Consider the following 20173-nt stretch of genomic DNA (forward strand, 5'->3'; position numbering starts at 1 on the left):
CCCCCCTTCCCCCTTTTCCCCCGTCGTCGTCGTCGTCGTCCTCGCCGCCGCCGCCCATGGTGCTGCCCGGTCCGCCCGGCATGTCCCGCTCCGAGGAGGTGCACCGGCTCACCGAGAATGTCTACAAGGTGAGCCCCGGCAACAGGTGCCGGCCCGGCGCTGCCGCCGGCTCCAGGGCACCGCTGCCCTTTATTTGGGGTTTTATTTTTTTTTTTTTTTTTTTTCTCCCCCCCATCTTCTCCGCCGGGAGCGGGGGCAGAGCGGGTTGCGGTGGGCGGGAGGAGGTGCCGCCGGGGGCCGCGGCCGCCCCCGCTCCCTGCCGGGGGATGCGCTCGGGCTGTCGGTACGGCGGCAGCGACCGGAGCCCCGGGAGGGAGAGAGCGGCTGCCGGGGACCCCGGGGCTCCGCAACGGGGAACAGCCCCGAGCCCACCCCGGTGCTGTGGGGGAGCCCGCGGGGGCCGGGAGCGTGCGTGGGAATTGGTCTCGTCCCACGGGCGGGCGGTGCTGTCCCCAAATCACCCCGATCCAGGGCGGGTTTGCGGCGGTTTCTCGCTTTCCTGCAGCGATTAAAAGCGATCGGAGCCTTTTCTGTGTCTTGGTTCTAGCTGGAGTTCATGGATCTCTCGGGGTTGGGATTTTTTTTCTGCTTTGCTCCCAGTGTCATGAGAAAAATGAAATAATTTATGTGCTTTAATTTTCCTTGTGAAGGAAGTGGTTTCTGCTCTGCTGGGTCCTGTGACCGAGTCTAATAAAACCTTTCTAGCCTAACATGTAATGCAGGATGTCATTTGTTAAACTGGAAAGCTTGCATGATTTCCTGCATTTTAAGTGGTTAGATTGAGTTACCTGGGAGCATTAAGCAGAAAAAAAAAAAGAAAACCTCTAGTAGAAGAACTTAGTACAAAAAATACTAAGGTACTGAAGTTCTAAAGTCTTGCGTTTGGGGATCCTGGGGTATAACAGCTGTTCAGACAGAGCTAATGGCACCCAAAATCTTGGCTACACTGGACGTGGAGCAGGTCTGCAAATGGAGTTTTCTGGCTATGACATTTAACTACAGCTGGGGCTTGGGTATCTGGGGCTCCCTTCCACCCTCTAAATGCAGCCGGTGTACCCAGACCCGCCGCCGTGTGGGTTGCTCTTGGACTTGGGCAGAGCCCAGCACCCACAGGGTGTTAACGTGGTCAGGTCCCCACGCAGGCGGGAGCCTTTCCCTCCCACGGAGCTGAGTGTTTGCGTATCAGCACGGCTCGGGTCCCGGGAGCTGCCTGGGCAAACAGGGCGAGAGCTGCTGGAGATCATCACCCGGCCCTGCCGGTCCCCCGGACTGGGTGGTGGTGTGGTCGGTCTGGGGACAGTTGCTGGGAACAGTTTCAGCTAGTGACTCAGTTGTTGTTTGAGGTGTGTTGTCCTCGAAGAACTGCGCTAATAGCAGGTTTGTGGAGCAGGTCGCAATTTCCCCAGGCGCCCATGTGCAGCCCTCAAAGGAGCGTGCAGGGCAGCTCGTGGGCCATTGCAACAACTGCGCTTAAGTGATGCTCGTTTCCCCCCAAGAGACGAGGGATGAGTACAGGCTGGGCTTCTCCCTTGCCTCTGACCATCAGCTTTGGAGCTCCTGCGCTGCGTGAGCCGCGGGCCAAAGGGAGCAGAGCACCCTTGGCCCGGAGCAAGCGGCAGCACTGTCTCCATCGAAGCCTGGCTGATCTGGCTGAAATGCAGCTGGTGCAGAGGGTGCACGGGGGCCTCTTGGCCCCAAGAGCCAAAGATGGACTCAAGAGGAGTCCAAAGGCCTCCATCAGTTAGCGAACACTTCAATTTCTTGGTATTTTAGTGGGAGCAGCTGGGGTGTAGGGAGTGAGGACGTGGAACTGGAGGCAGATCTTGTGGTTTTACCCAACATCAGCATCTCTGCACTGGGAGCTGGACGAGGACTGTCCTGACTCCATTTGTGTTTTCTGCAGGGAATGAGGAGCCTTTTCTCCTCTGAAGATGATGATGCTTTTCTTGGCCTCTGGAGATGTGTGGCATGGGGTGTGTGCAGGAACCAGGTGTTTGCCTGTTTCTTTAAAGAATTCTGCAACCTCCTGGAGCCCGGCGTGAGGGCTGGAGGCTCACGGACTGTGTGGACTCTCCAGAGCTCTGTAAGCTTTGGAGTCTCCCAGTCCAAAACCACCTCTGATGCTTCACATCCCCATCACCCAAGTATGTTTTTTGGCCCATGCTTTTCTGGCGTGTGCAGTAGCCTTGAACACTGCCGTGGTCTGGAGGAGACAACCCCGAGGAAGGGGGACGATGCTGGGTGAGGTTTGGCCATCCCCTCCTCGCAGCCACTGAACCCCAAGCCGCAGGGCTGCGGGATGGGTGGCTGCCCCACGCTTTGCTTCCAGCCGCTGCCATCGTCTTGCCGGGGTTTCAGCCGCAGCCGGACCAGGGGCTCGAGCCGGTTCCCCGCAAAGTCTGGAGCAGTCAGCTCTCCGGCTGCTCCCTGTGCCAGGCACCCTCTCCCGCACAGGCTTTCCCAAGGCGTTCTGCTCGGGAAGCCCATTGTAATCATTTTCCAGAACCAGTGCTCGCCCTCGGAGTGACTGTGCTAATGAGATGGTGAAGGAGCTGTCAGCCACCCCCTTGCCGATGCTGCCACTACAGGCAGCTGCCTACACATGTGTAGTAATTACAGAGGGAGACGGAGGCTGCTGGCACCTTCCGCCAACGTAATCCCACCTTCCCTGGCGCTGATTCACTCGCGTGGACCCTGTCGTAGCGGTGCAGCTGCTGGGCTCTGCTGCGAGCACGGAGGGGGGGTGAAACCTTGCTGGCTGTGGGCGCAGGGTCGGGCAGCTCGGTGGAAGGGCAGCTCTCCGGGCACCGCTGCCGAGCTCTGCTCATCCCTTGTACAGGATTGTCTATTCGCAGAAAGGAGGGACTGGCGAATCTGTCTCATTTATGACGGATTAGATTATTGCCATTTACAGGCTATCCTCCATTTCATTTTAAAGCTATTTCTTTGTGTGGAAGATTGTTTTGCAATGGTGTATGAATAGCTCTGCTCTTTGAAGAGGTGTTTGCTTAAAAACACCCCAAACTCAAAGCCTAATTGTCTTGCACAAATGCAGGCATAATTCCTGATAGTCATTTGCTACACATCAGCTGTAATAAATGTTATTGCCGGCATAACAGCCTCTTGCCTCATTATCTCCAAGTCCAGAGGGAAGGGGAACGATTCTTGCTCAAGTGAATCAGAAGGCAAATTGTGGGCGGTTTGGTGTGTTTGGCAGCGGAAGGACGATGCGGTGTGACAGGAGGAAGGTGCTGGCCCCTGGAGTCATCCCCAGATTCCATGCACTCTGCTCCCCGCTGTTGCCGCTCCCTGCGTTGGGGCTTCCCACACCCCAGATGTGGGAAACCTGTTGGCTGGGTGCTGGGGCTCTGAGCTGACCGCTGCATCGCGGTGGTCGGCAGCACCGTTGCACGGCTGTGGTGCGCAGGACCCACAGGGCTGTGGTGTTTTTATAAGGCAACGAGCTTTTGCTGGAGTTGCATCTTTGTAGGGGTCTTGGCTCTGCAGCTGAGTCCACTTGAAGCGAGGCTTTGTGCTGGTCCGGCCACGGTGTCGTGGGCTCTGTTCTGGCTCCGGCACTGCTCCGTGGCTCGGCACAGGGGTGGTGATGTGGGGCTGCCCTCACCTTCTGCTGCTCCATCCCCTCTGCGTGCGTACCGTGCTGCTGTGGGCTGGGAGAGTGATTTCTGGCCTCTGCTGAGATGGTACATCTCCAGACTGTTGAAACTCATGGATTAAGAAGTGTAACAAAGCAGGTAGCTCCTAACTTGCCGAAGGTACCCCAAATAGCTTCCCGTGCTGCCTGCAGCTCTTGCTGATGAGAGATGCTGCTCCCTGGGATGGAGGCAGCCGCTGGCTTCGCCTTTGGTGCCTCATTGCATTGGGTCTGCTCGTGGCTGAGGTTTCGCTCCCGTGCTGCTCATGTTGCAGGGCAGGGTACGGCGTAAGCCGGCACACGTTGAACCTCTCCTGCCCCGAGCTCTTGGAACTGAAGCCTTTGGCCGAGTCGAGCCCCTTGGTGTGAGGTCTGCGGGGAAGGGGCTGGGTCTGGGTGACCCTCCCAGCTCGGCAGCCCCAAGAGATCCCAACCTCGGGGGACTGGGGGATGGGTCTGCCTTGCAGGGGTGACTGCTGGTGGGTACTAATGAGGTGTTCCCCAGTGGGTGCTGTGAGCCAGCATGCTGAGGAGGGGGGGCTCTGTGCACCGTGCAGGTCCCCATTCTGGTTTCCTTCAAGCCCAGACCCCAGTGACAAAGATGTTCCGAGCTCTTGCCCTGGAACTTGGGTCCCTTCATCCTCCGACATGACAGCTAGTAGAAATTAAATGACTTTAGATGTGGACCCTGGGGTGTGGGTTTTTTTTTTCAGATTCCCTTGCTCCTGAGCTTTTTCTCCAGTAAAAATTGCACTGAGCCATCTGGCTTTGGGGCAGGACCTCGTGAGAGCCCTAGCTGGGGGACAAAGGCTCTGCTGTTCCCGTGGGCTTGGAGCGAGCTTTGGGAGTGCTTGGCGAGGTGGGCTTGCCAGCGGCGAGGGAGGGACGCAGCACAGCAGCCGTCAGCAGCTCGGGTTGTGAAACGCTGCTGCTGTGTTGTGTGTTCTGGTACGCTGAGGTGCCAGGGACTTTGGCTGGATGGGGATGTTCCCGGCAGCAGAGCTGCGGGGTGGGTGTGTTGTAAGCAATTGAAATCAGCCCCGCTGACAAGTCCAGCGAGGCTTCCCTCCCGGCGGTACCTTGGCTCTTAAAACTACGGGGCTGTCTTCTGATGGCGCAGGGCAGGATGAGCCGAGATGGAGGCAGCGCTGGGGTTGGTTTGGGCATTAAATATTAATGCAGAAATAATGAAGGTGTTCCTGGAGCAGGGCTGACCCATTTAGAAACAAAACTTCCTTATAGCTGAGCCACTTCTGCAGCGTGACTGTGGTGTGGTGGAGCGTCCCGTGGTGCTGCCCCCTCCGATGGCACTCGTCATGGTCACGTAATGTCCTGCTGTCACCCATGAGTTGCCCAGGAAAGCTGTGGGTGCCAGGCTGAGCTCAGGCCACTCATGCCACTGTGCAGCATCAGTCTTGCAAGGAGCCATCGCGCCTTACTGCTGCGTGGGGGCATCAAAGAGTGGCACTTAGGAAAACATTGAAGTTGGTTTTTTTAGCTCAAAGTCCATCACTTGTGTTCACTGAGGTGTCTGGGATGTCCCCAGTGAGTGCTGCCCACGCTGTCCCTGGGGCAGGGTGGCTGGGAGGGAGCCCGGGACACGGCACACGCTGGGGCGTTTGTGGTGATGCTCATCCCTTGGTCAAATCCAGGAGCCTTCTCGCCCTGATCCCCGGTTGTCCAGCCCTTTGCCGTATTGCCATGTGGAGGAGAGACTGGACATGAAGTCTGGCTATAATTACGGCACTGTAATCAGGGCAGTGCATATGTTGCTGATGGCCTGACACAGCTGTGCGGGCTGAGGTCCCATCCCACTGTGCGGCGATGCACCGCAGCCGGTGCTGCCAGTGGTGCAGAGCCCGGGTGCCCAGCAGACCGCGGCTGCTGACCATCTCCTGCCCCAGCAAAGCAAAGCAGTGCCTGCTTTTTATTTTGCTCTGTATTCGGTTTTAGGAGCTACCTGGGAGGCTGCAGGGATGGACCTGGAGAGAACTGTGCAGGCTGTTTTTAAATGCTTTTAAAAGCCCTTAAGGAGGTGTTGTGCAGGTCTTTCCTACGCAGGAGAAACCTGATACAACCTGAACCAGCTCCATTTCCAGCTTGTTCTTGGGGACGACTTAAACTCTTACTTAACAGGCTGACTATTACGGCATCGGAGCAGCCGGTAGATCCTTGGTGTAGCATGGGGTGCACTCAGAGGGACCTTATTTTCTGTTGCCTCTTCTCCCCCTAATTCAGCAGGACTGTGTCCTGGAGACCTCGTGCTTTGCATTAGTTTCATTTTTGGCAGCTGAATAAAGCCGTGCCAATCCCAGAGAGCTGAGTGGTATTACCCAGGGAATTTAGTGCAGTGGAACAAAGCAAAGCCCTTTCAACCTTTAGCTGCCAGGTTTTTTTGTCTGTGTTTTTCTAAACTCTGCCCAGGCGGTGTGTGGAAGGCAAACAACTTGCGGGTGGTGCTGATGGAGCAAAATTTGAGGGAGAACGAGATTTGCTTTCGTTACCAGAATTTTGCTGAATATCAGCTTTGCTGTAGTGTCCTGCAAACCTGGCTTCGCCTTGCCAGCTGAAGGAAAGCCCGGCCAAAGTCTGTATGGGCACCTCTGCCCTCCCCGCTCCATAGGGCCAAGGGGGGTGGGGGGGTGCTGGGGGGGGTGCAGCCACCGGCGATGCAACCTGCAGCATCACAGGAGCAGTTAGAGCACCTTGCTGGCTGACTTGGGTGTGTGAAGCAATTGCTTGTTGAGCATATTCAGTGCCATAAATATGTTTGTTTTTCAGTGTTTCTCCTTAGCAGCCGGTAGCTTTTCAGCTTCTCACCTGGAGGGGGATGCGAAGGTGTGTTAGTTCTGGAGTCACCTTCTCTTCCCACCCTGGGAGTGAGAAGGTGGCTTGAAAAACTCTATTTTTATCTCCGTAGTGAAGAGCCTTTTTCAGTGCCCTCATCCTGCCGGGCTGTTTTTGTTGGAGTCTTCAGGCAATGTTTTAAAAACATTCACTTTCAGCAAACTTCCTCCTAAGGTTTCATGAACTTTACTTGGCCAGCAGAGAGTCGCCTCCCCTCTTCTTCAGCTGATCAGTGGGACCCTTTCTGGGGGCTTTTTCTCTTTATTTATTGCTTTAAAATGGCAGTTGTCACTCGGTGGCGAGTGGGGTCCTGCCCTCAGTGGTGCTGGCAGCTGTTGGAGTTGAGCCATGCTTTGGTTCCCTCCAGTTTGGGGAAGATGAGCTGAATTTTGGAAGGGGATTTCCTTGAGTCTGTTCCACTGCACCCATCCCCACAAGACCTGCAGATCAAGAGAGAAGCTTGGCTGCTTTAAGCCTTCAGGCACGGTGCTGCTGTCCCAGGGGCTGCTCTCCATCACCGCTGTCTGCGCCCACCCATGCTCAGCATGCCATGCCGTGGGGACGGCCAGTGCTTGCTGATGTCGCCAGTGCTACTGCTCTGTGGCTGATGCTGTATCTGTGGATCCTATTCCATCATTTATTCGCTAAGCTTTGTGCTTCAGGAAGATATGTTTACATAGGCACTGCTGCAAAAATACTTTTATTTATATATACATGTATACAGACATATACATAAACACTTAATGCACTTAACCTAACAAACTGTTTAAAAATCCCTTCCCCACAGAAATTCTGCCAATATTTCTTCTGCGTAAATGTTACTCAGCCTCAGACTGCACAGGCTGAGCTCGAGCGTGGTGGAGGCTGTAGCCACGGCTCTGCCGGCGGTGGGGACGTGTCTGTGTCCCTGTCCCACTGTGGGCAGCGATGCCATGCCTCCAGCTGCTTCGTGGGATAACACAGGTAGATTTTTTTGATGGAGGTTAAACGTGACGTGGGAAGGATGGAGCAATCCTCATCAGTGTTAATTAACTCCTGTGCAATTGTCTCCTACAATTAGGGAGAACAACTCGCTACGTGGCTTGTTGCTACAGGTTAATTTTCTCCTTTCAAGCCAAGCGTGTTCTCTAAACTTCTCTGTGCTGCCCCAAAGCAGCTTCCATGTGCGCTATGTTGCTGTGTAGCTTGACCTGCAGCCTTAATTAGCAGTGAAGACTCTCGTTAGCCTCGTGCTTGCCTGTCAGCTCTCCGCAGTCATTTTCAGCCCTTTGCAGGGCTGCGTGTGGTGCTGTGGGATGGACCCGAAAGCACCGAGAGCTGCCGGGGCGGTGGGATGGTGGCTTTTGGGGCATCGCAGCTTGGGCTGGGTTGGTGCTCCAGCTTTGGAGCAGCCATCATCAACCCGCTGCTCCAGCCCGGAGCGGGGCTGCTGCTGTGCGCTCCTCGGAGGATTACAAGGATTTCTCCTGCCAACAAATACCGGCACCTGGGTGATGCTCCCCCCCGGATAGCGTGCTCGACACTGGCCTCCGAGCTGGTGTCCACGCAGGTTCCTGCTCACTGACATTAGAAAATGGCTGTTTTGAGCTGGGGGAAGGCGCTGGCTGAGCCCTGTACATGTGCACCCGAGGAAGAAAATTAAACTGTCACACTCTCCAAAGGCCAGGCAGCAGGAACTCGGGATAAAAATGCCTCAGGCAGAAAATGAGCTTTATAGCGTTTGGCCAGCTTCAGATGAGGTGACAGATGCTTAATCAGCTTATTTGCCATAAGTGTCTGTCTGTCGTCTTCCCTCCCCTTCCTGGGATGGGACGCTGCCAGCAGCGCGGTGGGGGGGTGCAGAGCCCTCGCCTCCCCGGGGGGGATGCCCGTGCATCCCTGCTTGGGGTGTGCAGGGACGTTTAGGCATTAAACTTAATTTTGCAGCGGTACCCTTGGCGGGAGGCTGTTGGGACAGGGCGAGGGGCTGTCCCCGAGGTGGGGCAGGGGCTTCGGACTGCTTCAGGGCTGCTCCGCTGCATCCAGGCTTGGTCCGGAGGTCGGATTTGCAGGGAGAGAATGGAGATTTTGTTGTCTCTTCCAGAGCTCGGCTGGGAATCGGTGTCTGGTTTTAGAGATGCTATCGGCGGCGGGGATTGAATAGCTCTGGCAGGGGAGGGTCAATAGCTGCTGTGCCAAACGTACAAAGAGCCGTTCTTCTTTGTGATCCGATTATTCCTTCCCCCTCCATGTTTAAATAAGGACCTTAAAGCGAGGGAGGAAAAGCTGTCAGACAGCGCTTCTGGTGTTCACCGACACCCTAATTTATGCATTTAGAGGCAGGTGGAAAGTGACACCAAGTGCTTTGAGACTGAGGTGTAATTCCTTGCACGTGGCATCAGCTGTGGCTGGCCCCAGCTCGGTGGGGACGGTGGTGGCTTTGTTCTGTCTTCAGCTCCTTGGTGGTTATTTCAAATACCTCTCTTCGGCCATTTCTGCTTGTCCGTGATAGACGAAGCTGATGTTGCTCTCCGAGCCCACCCCAGGAGTGGGACATCACCAGCGATCATCTCCCAGAACTCAGGTCAACTTCATGGTTGGTCTGAGGGCCATTGCCTGCTGTCTCAAACAGCCACTTATGGTTATATTTGCCATATCTGATCACTTGCTGGTTTGGGACATTCACTTATCTCTTATGGCGAAGCACCTACGCAAGGCATCTCATGCTGGCTTGGTTTTGACCCTCTGCCTCTTGGCGTTCAAAACCCAAGATTGGTCTTCCTCAGTAAAGCTGTGGGATGAAGGGACGATATCTGGGGCATCTTCCCCCCATCGCTGTGTCCGGGCTCTGCTCTCACCTGGTGTCAGGGCAGTGCCAACGGCTCTTGCTGGAGCTGGTGTGGGGAAGAGCCCTTTGGAGCGGTTGTCCTTGGTGAGAGGTGACGGTACCTCCCAACCGTTCCTGCAGAGGTCTGGAGGAGGCACGGCTTGAAGCGGCAGCACAGGTTGTTGCATTCGGCTGACATCCTGGCCATGTTCAACAGCTCTTATCATAGTGTTTGGTTTAGCATTGAGCTACTTCTGCCCTGCCCTGATCCTGTACTTCTGACTTTACCCTAAATGAGAAGAATATTTGCCCTTCCAGACCAATAGGGCCATTGCTTTGGAGCATTGTTCGCAAGACATGGGCTTCTTGGTCAAAACCCAGCATCCTCTTGCAGATGTCGGGAAGCTTGGGTTGCGTTGCTGTGAGGGGTGTGGGAGGACTTTTTGTTCCGTTATTGCATTGATGAGCATCGAGTTCAGTGTGGCTGCCCCAGGGGAGCACGGAGCTGCTCTGTCCAGCTCCTGATCATCTCTGCTAACCCCTGATGATATTCTTTTTTCCTTTAGACGATCATGGAACAGTTCAATCCCAGCCTCAGGAATTTCATTTCTATGGGGAAGACCTATGAAAAAGCCTTAGCAAGTAAGTGAAACTGCGTTGCTGGTGTGTTTATTGCTGAAACGCTGGGGGCTGGAAGGCTGGTGAGGATCCAGCTGGGTCCGTCTGGTCAGCATGGTCTCGGAAAGGACGAAAGCTGGAAAACCAGCTTGGGATGCTCTTTGTTCCCAAGGGGGGTGAGGGGAGGAAACTGGGGAGGTGGTTCTTGGACCTCAATGCAAAGCTCATGTCGTTAGGATGTGCAAGGCACACGCGTGCTGCGGGGCCACAAATGTGGAAAGGATTTGAGTGTTAAAATGTTGAGTGGCAACTGGATGACAAATACATCAACCGGTTTGTCTTTAAATGTTACTTTGAAATATTTAGAATTAAGATTTTAAGCTCTGTTTAAAGCTGTGTTATTAAAATGTTCAAATTGCCCAGAAGAATGCATTGGGAGAGAAGGAAAAAACCTAAAAATATTGGTGGCAACTCTTGATTGGGAATACTGGGTCCTGTTGGGAGCCGTTAGGGAGGTGTAGATTTAAATGATCAAAAGTCAAATACAAATTGTTGAAAACCAAAAAATGGACTAATTTTACTTAAAATGACTTTGCATACTGCCTGGGACCTTCTCGGCTCAGTTTTAAGGAGGTTTAAGGCAGGCTCTGTTCACCCCAGAGGCAGCTGCTTTCTTTTGGGGAGGGCTCTGCTTATTTCAGAGCTGCACTGCACGTGTCTCTTGGATTTTATTTTTTTAATTGGTTCAGTGAAAATGCCTGTAAGGGAAGAGGCTGTCAAAATCTTAAACCAGTGCAAAAAACCCCAAAACTTTGGTGTCTCATGTTCTTAAACACCAGTGTTTGAAATATGACCTTTGGGAAGGATCTTTGCCTTCTTGCTTTGTGCCTGGAGCAACTTTTATTTCCCACAAGTCAAATGAGGTTCCTGGATGTTTCAGTGAAGGATCTTTTAAGATGCAGACCTCCTACCGTTCTCAGGTGCAGGTGCTCCCCTGCGTGCTGCTCTCTTGCCAGTTCTCAGCCTTGTTTTTAATTAGGTTTTAATGGATCAACTGGCCATAACGTAGGCAGTGCCTGTCCATCCTGGTCCACTGCACAGGGGCTGTGGACTCTGATCCCCAGGGATGGGGCACTTACTACACCCTTACAAGCAGCAGCATTTCCCAGCTATTCCTAATGATGCTAACGATGCAGGGGTTCATGATTTGGGTGTGCTTCTGCCTGCTCTTTCCCTGCTGGGTCTCCAGCCAGGTGCAGGCAGCAGGGAAGGGAGGAAAGGCAGGGTCTGATGGGGAGGAGGAGGTTGCAGTTGGGACTGTGGTTTTTTTTTATTTGTTCTTCTGAAATGTTATACTGATAATGCAGCTTGTAATTACCCGGGTGGTGGAGTCCCTTTATAATGTGCTATTTTATCACACTTAAGTTGAGCACACTGTAACTGCAGTGTTTTGTGGATAACCAGTATGATCACTTGTTTTCTATTCTTCTTGCATCCCTGCTGTGAATAAGCTTTGAAGGCAAAGATCTTCCTGTAATTTTTGAAATTGTCTTTGGTCATCCTTTACTTTGCATCTCTGAGCTTGTGGGGGCATCTGAAGGAAGTATCTTAATCAGTAAATCATGCTGGAAGAGGTTTCAGCACATAATTTGACGGTGTTGTGCTAAAGCTGTACAACATGTTCTCGTGATTAGAGGAAACCCCCTGCTTATCTGATTAAAGTGGAGTGTGTAGCTGGAATGTCAACAAACAAGACTGAACTATAATGAAAGTCTGTGATATTCAATTATTCCACAGTGATTTTTCTGAGCAGCATTAAGCAGGCTGATGGTTAAACTGGAATGAAAACCACCTAGGTCCTGCACGTACCTTTTTTTTTTCCTCCTAAATAGCTCTGTGATCTTGCTGCTCGATCTTTCTTCTTTCTTCACTCATTTTTCTTCTGTTTGTTGTCTAGTCCCTCCCCGTGGGGTTAAGCCCTTTGAAGTAATGTCTATTTTAGTGTCTAGCATCTATTCAGTGCCACAGAAGTTATAATAGCCATTAAAGAGAATATAACCTGTGTTTTTTGATCCTTTTAGGCATGACATATGCAGCAAAAGGATACTTTGATGCTCTGGTTAAGATGGGAGAGTTGGCCAGTGAAAGCCAAGGATCTAAAGAATTGGGTAAGTTGCCTATTTACTGCTAAATGGAGTCACAGTCCGGAGCAGGCTCTAAGCACAGGAATGAAACCAGTTTTTTGCTGTCGATGGGGATAACAAGCTCAATGTGGAGCTGATCCTGCCTCATGTGAATGGTGAAAGTGTCTCTGTATTTACTGTTAGTGTAGCTTAAAAAAAAAAAAGCCTGCTATTCTTAGCGTCAGGATTTTGGGGCACTGTCAGCTTGTGGTGTTTGCAAAGAGGAAGTGTTTGCAGAGAGCAGCTTTCCTGGCATTTTCGTCTTCCTTTGCAAAGGAGACAAAAGCACCGGCTTCTGGTCTGGGAGCTGAGGCAGCGCTGCCTGCCTTCGTCCTCCGAAGGAGAAGGGGACGATGCAGGGGAGAGGCAGCGGTTTGGGGAATGGGCAGGTCAGCTGTACTGAAGCAGTGTTTCTCCTGGTAGAAGTCGCCCAGCACTCGGGCTGTGCACGGTGAGGGCTGTGTTTATGCCCTAAGCCCTGCTGAGTGCGGCAGAGCTGTTGCAAGATCTGCTGCACGCTGTCTGCAGCTTCCCAGTGCAACGCAGCTGGGGACTTGTATTTGCTCAGTTGATTACAGTTGCGACAGGCGTCACGAGCTGTGATGCTCGGTGCCTCCTTTCCCTTTCCTACGCTTACTCCTCCGGTAAGTCATTTGGGAGCTGCTTTTCCAGTCTTCCCGTCGCTTGGACATGGCTCCTGTGCTCTCCCTCTGAGCTGCCCCCTCCTTGCTGCTGTCTCGCTGCACAGATATGGTTGGAGGTGGCTCCTCTCCCAGCTCCCCCCAGGGCTCCTGCAGCCTCTTGTTAAGGCTCTGGTGGGGCTGAGATGGGTTTTGGTCTCGTTGCCTTCGCCATCCCAGGTGAACAACTCCTCCTCCTCCCAGTCCCTCCTGCAGGTCTGGCTCACCAGGTCGCCATGCTAGGAGATGGCAAACTGTACTCATTAATGCGATCTCTGAGGCAGTCAATGATCAGAAGAGGTTGAGCTGAAATGACTCTAAAGACCGATGAAGCAATTGGTGAACAGCCCCTCAGAGGGGCCAGGCTGCTTGTGCTCGCTGTCAGACACTGCTTACCCCCAGCCACGGGCTGCTCCAGCTCGGCCGTGCACAGCTCGCTGCCTGCGCCTGAATTTTGATGGGGAAGCAGTAAGTGTCTATGGAAACCAATTCTATCGCTTGGATTAAAGCTGCCTATAGCAATCTGTTTCTGTTTAATAAATAAAACAAGAGCCTTGTGCGTGATGCATGCAGCGACTGAGATTGTAAGGGCTGTGCAGACCTTACTGTCCGAGGGCTTCCTCTTCTGTCTCTTTGGGGGTGAAAGACGAAGCAGCTCTGTCCTCCTGGGAGTGAAAGCTTGGGAAAGCTTTATCAGAGGCAGCTCAGCTGGGTGAGGGCAGGAGCTTGGGGACCACAAACCCTGCCTCCCCTTCTGAGCAGCTCCAGGCTTTGCTCACGCTTAAAACCTGGCTTTGGTGTCTTCTGGTGGTCCTGCTTTCTTGCCTAAGGACGGTGGTTTGACAGCAAGCATCCTTAGTGCCCTCCCATGGGCTCCCAATAGGCACTTGGTGTGTGGCTTGAGTTTTTTGGGGTTGGTTTAAAATCTTTCCAAATTACTGTGCCTTCTGCTCTTGGTGTGAGTGCATCTGAGGGAGGATCCTGGCAGCTCCTGCTCAGCCCAGAGCTGTGACGAGCAGCTGCTCCTCGGACCTCTTGCTTTGTTGATCTTGCTGATATTTATTGTGGCAGCTGCTCCATGCAGAAGAAAGTTAAGATAAAATATCTGGCTGCTGTTTACTGGAGCCGATAACAGCTGGGGACACAACCCCCTCCCAGCGGGATGTATAAACAGGGGCTGAAAAATGTTTTAGATCGGGGCTGTGCTCACCAAAGGTATGGCTTTTCCTGGGAACACCTTTACCTTATCGGTTCCTGTGCTGTGATTACTGATAGTGCCGGAAAGGAGCGCTGGGGTCTGGGTTATTTCATTCCTTACTAGAAGCTGCAGCAAATGGGGATGTTCATAACTGCCACTTGCATTAATGTTGTGCCCCTGCTGCTCCCTGCCTGTGTGGGTGGTTTCCTCCATGACCAACAGCACAGGGAAAGCTCCTCCAAGAGGTCAGGCAGGACTCTGGGATGCTCTGGTTGGGGCTGCAGCTTGCATCTGTTTCCAGCCTCCATGGAAAAGAATCTGAGATTTTTTTTACCCCTCCTTAACCCTTTCTTTTCTGAATGTGGATACTTTTCTGATGCTATTTCTGGGACAGGAGGTGTCAAAAAAAACATAATACACACATGCTGTGTCTAAAAGGTGATGAAGGCGGCCACATCTCTTTCCCTAGCTCTCCTGCCTGTGCTGCAGTGATGCTGGGGTGGCTGTGGGGGCTCTGCACCCCCCGGTGACACAGCACGGATGGGGACCGGGAGCTCCGGGCAGGTTCGCAGCACCCCGGGGCACTGGGTGAACACTCAGAGGCTGCCCTGTGCCGGGAGAGCTGCTGTGGCTCTGTCGATCAGTGCTCAAAACTGGCCGAGTTTTGCTGTTGTCATCTCTCTGATAGTACTTGTGACTCCAAGGAGCTGCTCTTTAAGTTGGACATTGGAAAACTGCCCGTCGATGGCCAGTCCCCAGCTGTGTGCAGCCATGCTGGCTGTCTGGTGCAGTGAGGCAGAGTGGTCCATTCTGCTCGGTGCTGGCTTGTTTAAAAACACGTTCCTGTGATGGTAGTGATGCTGCATGTTTGTCTTGCTGAAAAGAGTTAGCAACCTAATAACCCTACCCCCAAGCTTAGGTCTCTGCTCACCAGCTGCTTAGCACTTCACATATTTTGTAAATTCTCCATCAGATTTTAGCAATTGTGTGTAGACAGGATAATCCTGCGTGGTAATGGAAAACTTAGTGATAATAAAGTACTTGAGTTGTAATCGGCTCTGTGGTTTGAGTTTTCAGGTGCAAGTGTCTGGCAGGGGTGTACCTCTGTCTGAACCCCATTGCCATGGCATTCCCGGGAGCCAGAGGGGTGGCAGGAAAGCTTCTCCCCTCCCTGCTCTGCTCTCTGGGCTGCTGCCCAGTTTCAGGCACTTGGAGGATTAGACCCATCCCCACAGTTCCTCTTTGACAGGGGTTCCTTATGCTGTTTTTCACATCTTCAGTGGTTGCTGCCATGGCTTTTGGGAAGCTGAGAAGCTGGTGTGAAGAGCATGAACATTGCATGTCTGCTCAGTGAAGGTTTGTTCCAGGCTTGATCTGGGAACGCTTTGTAGACACTTCTGAGGAGCTCCAGTCTCATGCACAAGTGCTCAGGTGACTTTGGCCCTTGTCCGGCTCCTGCTTAGGTCCCTTGGATGCTACTCAAAATGTTGTTTCTTTTGTCCCCCTTGAAAACTAGGCCATGGCAAAGTCATGGGAAGGGGATTTTTCTTCCCAAGGGAAGTACTTGCCTGGTGAGCGGAGCCAGAAGCAGTTCCCACCAGGCTGGGAACGCACTGGGATGCTGGGGCTGAACGGCACCTGCAGGAAACTCCTCTGGGGCTGGAGGTGGATTTTGCTTAGCGGTTGGTTTTCTCAAAGGTCCTCTTGATTTAGTGAAGGCTGCTCTGGCTGAAGCATGGTGCTATGAAAGGGCAAGACATGCACTAATTAGTTGATCACTGTTGAGCTGAAATGAGCCTCTGGTAGGTAATGGCTTTCTGATAGACAATTTGCACAGTCAAATCAGGACCAGTAGCACCGTCGTGGTCCAGTCGTTTGCTGTGGAGCTGTTTGGTGTCAGTGGAGGATGCTGGGCTTCAAGAATTTTAAACCATCTCCGTACAACTTTTAAACCACTGATGAGCATCACAGAGGGATGCGGGGTTGAGCCATCTCCACTGGGCATGCTGTGCACCGAGAAGGGGTTCTGCGGTCAGAGCTGGGCGCAGAGCCTGGTCCTGTCCGTGACGCTGCCATAGAGCCAGGGTGCCACCAGCCTGTGCCCTGGTGGGATGGCCAACGACCAGCCTGGTGGGATGCCCACGGCTGCCCTGGCAAGTTCAGCCTCTTGGTCTTCCCTGCAGCTCCTCAGGGAAGCTCCTGGCCCGGCTCGCAGTGGTGTAGTTCAGAGGCTTTGTGCTGCACTGAATCCTCTGGGGAGATGTGTTAGTCTGTTAATTGGATTTGCAGTTGTTTTGGGTAGATGCTTCCTGCAGCAGCGGAGATGCAGATATAGATACCGTGAATGTCAAGGGTCGGCGCAGTGTTCAGTGTCTGACCGGGGACCAGCGGAGCTGGTGGTGGCTGTGGTGCCCGATGTCTGCTGGGGACCTGCCAGAGCAGTGCCCAGAAAAAAACAAAGCTGAACTGCCAAAAGTATTTGCCTGTGATGGGTGACTTGGTGTCCCTGCAGTGAGGTCCCTCTGCCCGTGGAGATGAGCTCCTGGGTGGGAGAGCAGTGGTAATCTTGTTGCTCGATCCTTTTAAAATTGGACTTGGTGATGTACTTAATGGCTTGTGGGTAGCAACTTTGTGCTGGTGGAAGAATAGGTGCTCTGGACCCGCATTTCCACCTGCAATTCTGTAAAAAAGCCTAATTTGCCAGAGAAACTGTTCCAGAAATTCAGGATTTGGCTTCCAAGCTGTGTAGTTCACTTGGGGAAGGAACTGGTAGGAATGGGCTTGCTAAGGGTGCAGAAACACAAGAAAGACCTCTTAAAAACTGCTGCCTGCCTCAGAAAGGGACTCTTCTGCTGTCTGCATTGCCTTTTCACTGACTTCAAATCATCTGATGGAAAGCAGACTGCCATAGCAGTAGGCTTGTTCTCACCAACCTATGTTTGGGTAAGTAATGGTGGAGGGTTGTTAAATGAGCATCTGCGAAGAGCATGTTGCCTGGCTGGAGTTTCTAACGCGTAGCAGCTGTGTGTAACGTTTGGGTTTCACCTTCAGCAGTGACATCTTCCAGGGATGCCTACCTGCTGCGGGCACTTAGCCTGGGATGAGCTCCCGCAGGGATGCTCCATCCTTTCGGGAGGGATGGAGGGGCCACACGAGTGTGTCCATGGGCTGGTTTCTGCTGTCCATCAGCGATGCCCTGAGCTTGGCAGATTTTAGGAGGGGGTGCAGCTTGTTTTGTGGCCAGCCCTGGGTCCTGGAGGTGTTTGCTTCCCCTCCTGGGACCGCTGGCGTGCAGGACGGATCTGTTCGTGTGGGTCCGAGCCGGGTGGTTCCGGGCTGGTGAATGTGAGGTCTGTGCAGTCGTGTTCTCCTGTGCTAATTGATCCTGTGCCACCAATATAGCTGCTGCCAGAGCAGTTGGGCGCTAGGGAGTCGCTGGTCTGTACATCATGATACAGGTACATGATCGGTTCACATCTGGGGGTGGCTGTTGGGAAGCGTGGGGCATCACAGGTCACCCAGGTCCCTCATCTGTCCCTGGTAAAAAGTGTCGATGGCAACTGCTCAGCCCGAGGGAGCCAATTACTAGAAGTGTGTCATTGAACCTGCCTGAGTCAGGGTGCCTTGGGAAGCTTTTGCTTTTCTCTTTACCTAGTCTCTCGATAAATAAATAAAAAATGTCTTAAGCTTTGCCAAGCTGGGTTGAAGCAGAAGCTGCAAACAGAGCTGATCATTATAATGCTGATGAGTCGCTGATATAACATCAATGAATCGGTACCATCCTTTGGGGCTGTGATAAGTGAAACCCTTTTGAAGAGGAAATAGATGAGTCAGTGTGCAGAAGCCGATTGTTTCCCCACACTCGTATCCTTCCCACTGCACACACATGGATCTTCCCCCAAGTTGTCTTGCAATCGAATGTCAGCGCTGATCAAGTCAGAGCCTTCTTGTCTGGATGAGGTGTTGGGCTGCAAAGCGCTTCTCTCTGGCTTGAGGGCTTGTCTGTGGCTTGTGCTGTGTCTTTGAACTTGGATCAAGAGACATTAATGTGAGGGAAGAGAAAAAGAAATTGCAGAAGTTTTCAGCAGCACACTTCTGCCTCAAATCTGGCTCGATCAGATCTTCAGCACATGACATGATGTGCAAGCAGAGTTAGTGCCAGTCTGTGTTTACGGGATGGGGGGAGGCAGCTGTGCGGCAGCGGGGATGGGCTGTGACCGCAGGAGCTGGGGGGGGACGGCCACGCTTGCTGCTAGTGGAAACCAGAAGGTGTGAAACTGGGTGGCATGCAGCGCTGAAAGGGGAACTGGTAACTGCTGGGCTGAGAGCCCTGCTCTGCCAAGTGCAGGGCTGGGGCGGGGGCAGGATTTCACCCTGAAGCAATGCTTTGTTAATAACGTGCACAAGGCTGATGCTCTCTACCCCGCTCCCCGCCTCCAAAAAAAACCCCAGACCAATGGAGCTCTCCTGTCCAGCAGGTACTTTCGCTCAGCGGAGTCTGTGAGGAGTGAAATGGGTGCCTGTGTCGGAGCAGTGCCTGGTACAGGGACCTCCTGGCCCCCTCTCCTCCAGGCACCTTGTGCTTTCGCATCTCCACCTGCCCTGGGAATGTGCTGGCACAGGCACATCCCCTCCCTGGGTTCCAGTGCTTGCTTGGCATCAAAGGATTCGGCTGACAGCATTTAACCAGCCATTGAAAAGCAGATTTTTTTTTTTTCCCCCTCTTAGGCTTCAGGAGCTCAAACAACTTGCCCTGTTACTGTCTGTTGCTTTTTTTCATTAATGAGCTAATACTCCTTTTCTGCCAGCTTGCTTACTTCCCTTGACAGCACTGTTGCCTTTCCTGGTCTCCCTTAACAAAAAGCAACAGGGAGAAGCTCAGCACAATGTCAGATAGTGGAGGAGCTGAGCCCTGGACTCCCTGTTCCATCCTTTCACGCTCTTTATTTGCGATCTGAATCTCCAGAGCAAGTGATCTTGATGGTGAGCGATGCCAACAGTGCTGCGTCCTCTGTGTCACAGGAGCAAGGAGCGATGCTGGCAAGGGTGCAGCGCTGTTTGCTTGTCAAAGCATCCCTCACTGCTGGGCTGATGCCAGTGGCAGCAGGAGCTGGTGGCCACCGGCTCCCGCTGCTCTTGCAGGACAGGCTGGGCTGCTTCAGCCCTGCACAAGCACCAACATGTTCTGGCTCGGAGCAGTTTGGCTCCTTCGCCCATGCATTGTTTTGTATTTTTATTAAAAATGACTCGTATCTAGCCCGAGGCGGGGGGGGCGGAAAAAAATCCTTCGCCTCTGAAAACTCAAAAGCAAAACCCTGTGAGATGGGTTCCTACTGCTCTGCCTTCTGGAGGGGCAGCTGGCTCCTGTGCGGGGCTCGCTGTGCCGATAGCAATGGGAGGGATGTGGAACAACCTGTTTGCCTGTTCCTGGCTGGGTGTGGTAGGGAAGGGCCCACAATAGCCCCTATAGTTCTCCCAGAACGATACCGTGAGTCAGACAGACGTAAATAGCAACTCCTCCTTGCCCGTTTGTGCTTTGCAGCCTGCGGAAAGGTGTGAGAGCCCGGCATGGGCAGGTGAAGCCCTTGCTCTGCAGTCCTACCCTTCCCCATCTTTATTTTTGCCTCTGGGCTTAGGCGAGGCTCTTCACCTTGGGTTTCTTGACCTATAGGATGTGCATTTTGGCAGCAAGGCTAGTACGGTGCTCGTGCTCTGTGTACAATTTACACTGTGACCCAAGCTCTTGCCCTGTTCTCTGCCCTGCTGCGCAGCGGTAATTGCTGTGTTTAACTTACAAATACCACTGGTAGGTGATGCAAAACGCCCGTGGCGTGGGCAGCCGTGCTGCTGCCGGGGTGTGTGCCGTGGTCCCAGCCCTGCCGCCGAGTTCTGCTAACGCCTTGCGGTATCTACCGTCAGCACAATGCCGCATATCCTCTTCTGAGCCAGGGTTTGAAATATTTAGGCTTTCCAACTACCATGGTATCTCTTAGTCACAGTTTAACTTCTTCCCTGCTGCCACGCTGGGTTAGCCTGCGCGGTTTCAGGGTAAAATGTCAGTTAATGTCTAACAAGGTCTGTAGCTTTTTTTGCAGTGGTGAAGCAGCTCGTGGTGTGGAGGTATCG

At 53.1% G+C, this 20173-nt stretch overlaps 1 protein-coding gene across 3 annotated transcripts in view; it reads left to right on the forward strand.

The window, feature by feature from the left end:
• The first annotated feature begins 80 nt into the window (after nucleotides 1-80).
• Nucleotides 81-20173, forward strand: part of BAIAP2 (BAI1-associated protein 2) — a 47643-nt gene continuing 27550 nt past the window's right edge. For all 3 annotated transcript variants that reach the window (XM_010578553.1, XM_010578555.1, XM_010578554.1), the window contains exons 1-3: nucleotides 81-128; nucleotides 9935-10010; nucleotides 12068-12154. In XM_010578553.1, coding sequence (XP_010576855.1) covers nucleotides 81-128; nucleotides 9935-10010; nucleotides 12068-12154 — 211 coding nt within the window. The remainder of the gene's footprint in view (nucleotides 129-9934; nucleotides 10011-12067; nucleotides 12155-20173) is intronic.

The sequence above is a fragment of the Haliaeetus leucocephalus genome, unplaced genomic scaffold, assembly GCF_000737465.1.
Source record: "Haliaeetus leucocephalus isolate CR32 unplaced genomic scaffold, Haliaeetus_leucocephalus-4.0 Scaffold646, whole genome shotgun sequence".
NCBI lineage: Eukaryota > Metazoa > Chordata > Aves > Accipitriformes > Accipitridae > Haliaeetus > Haliaeetus leucocephalus.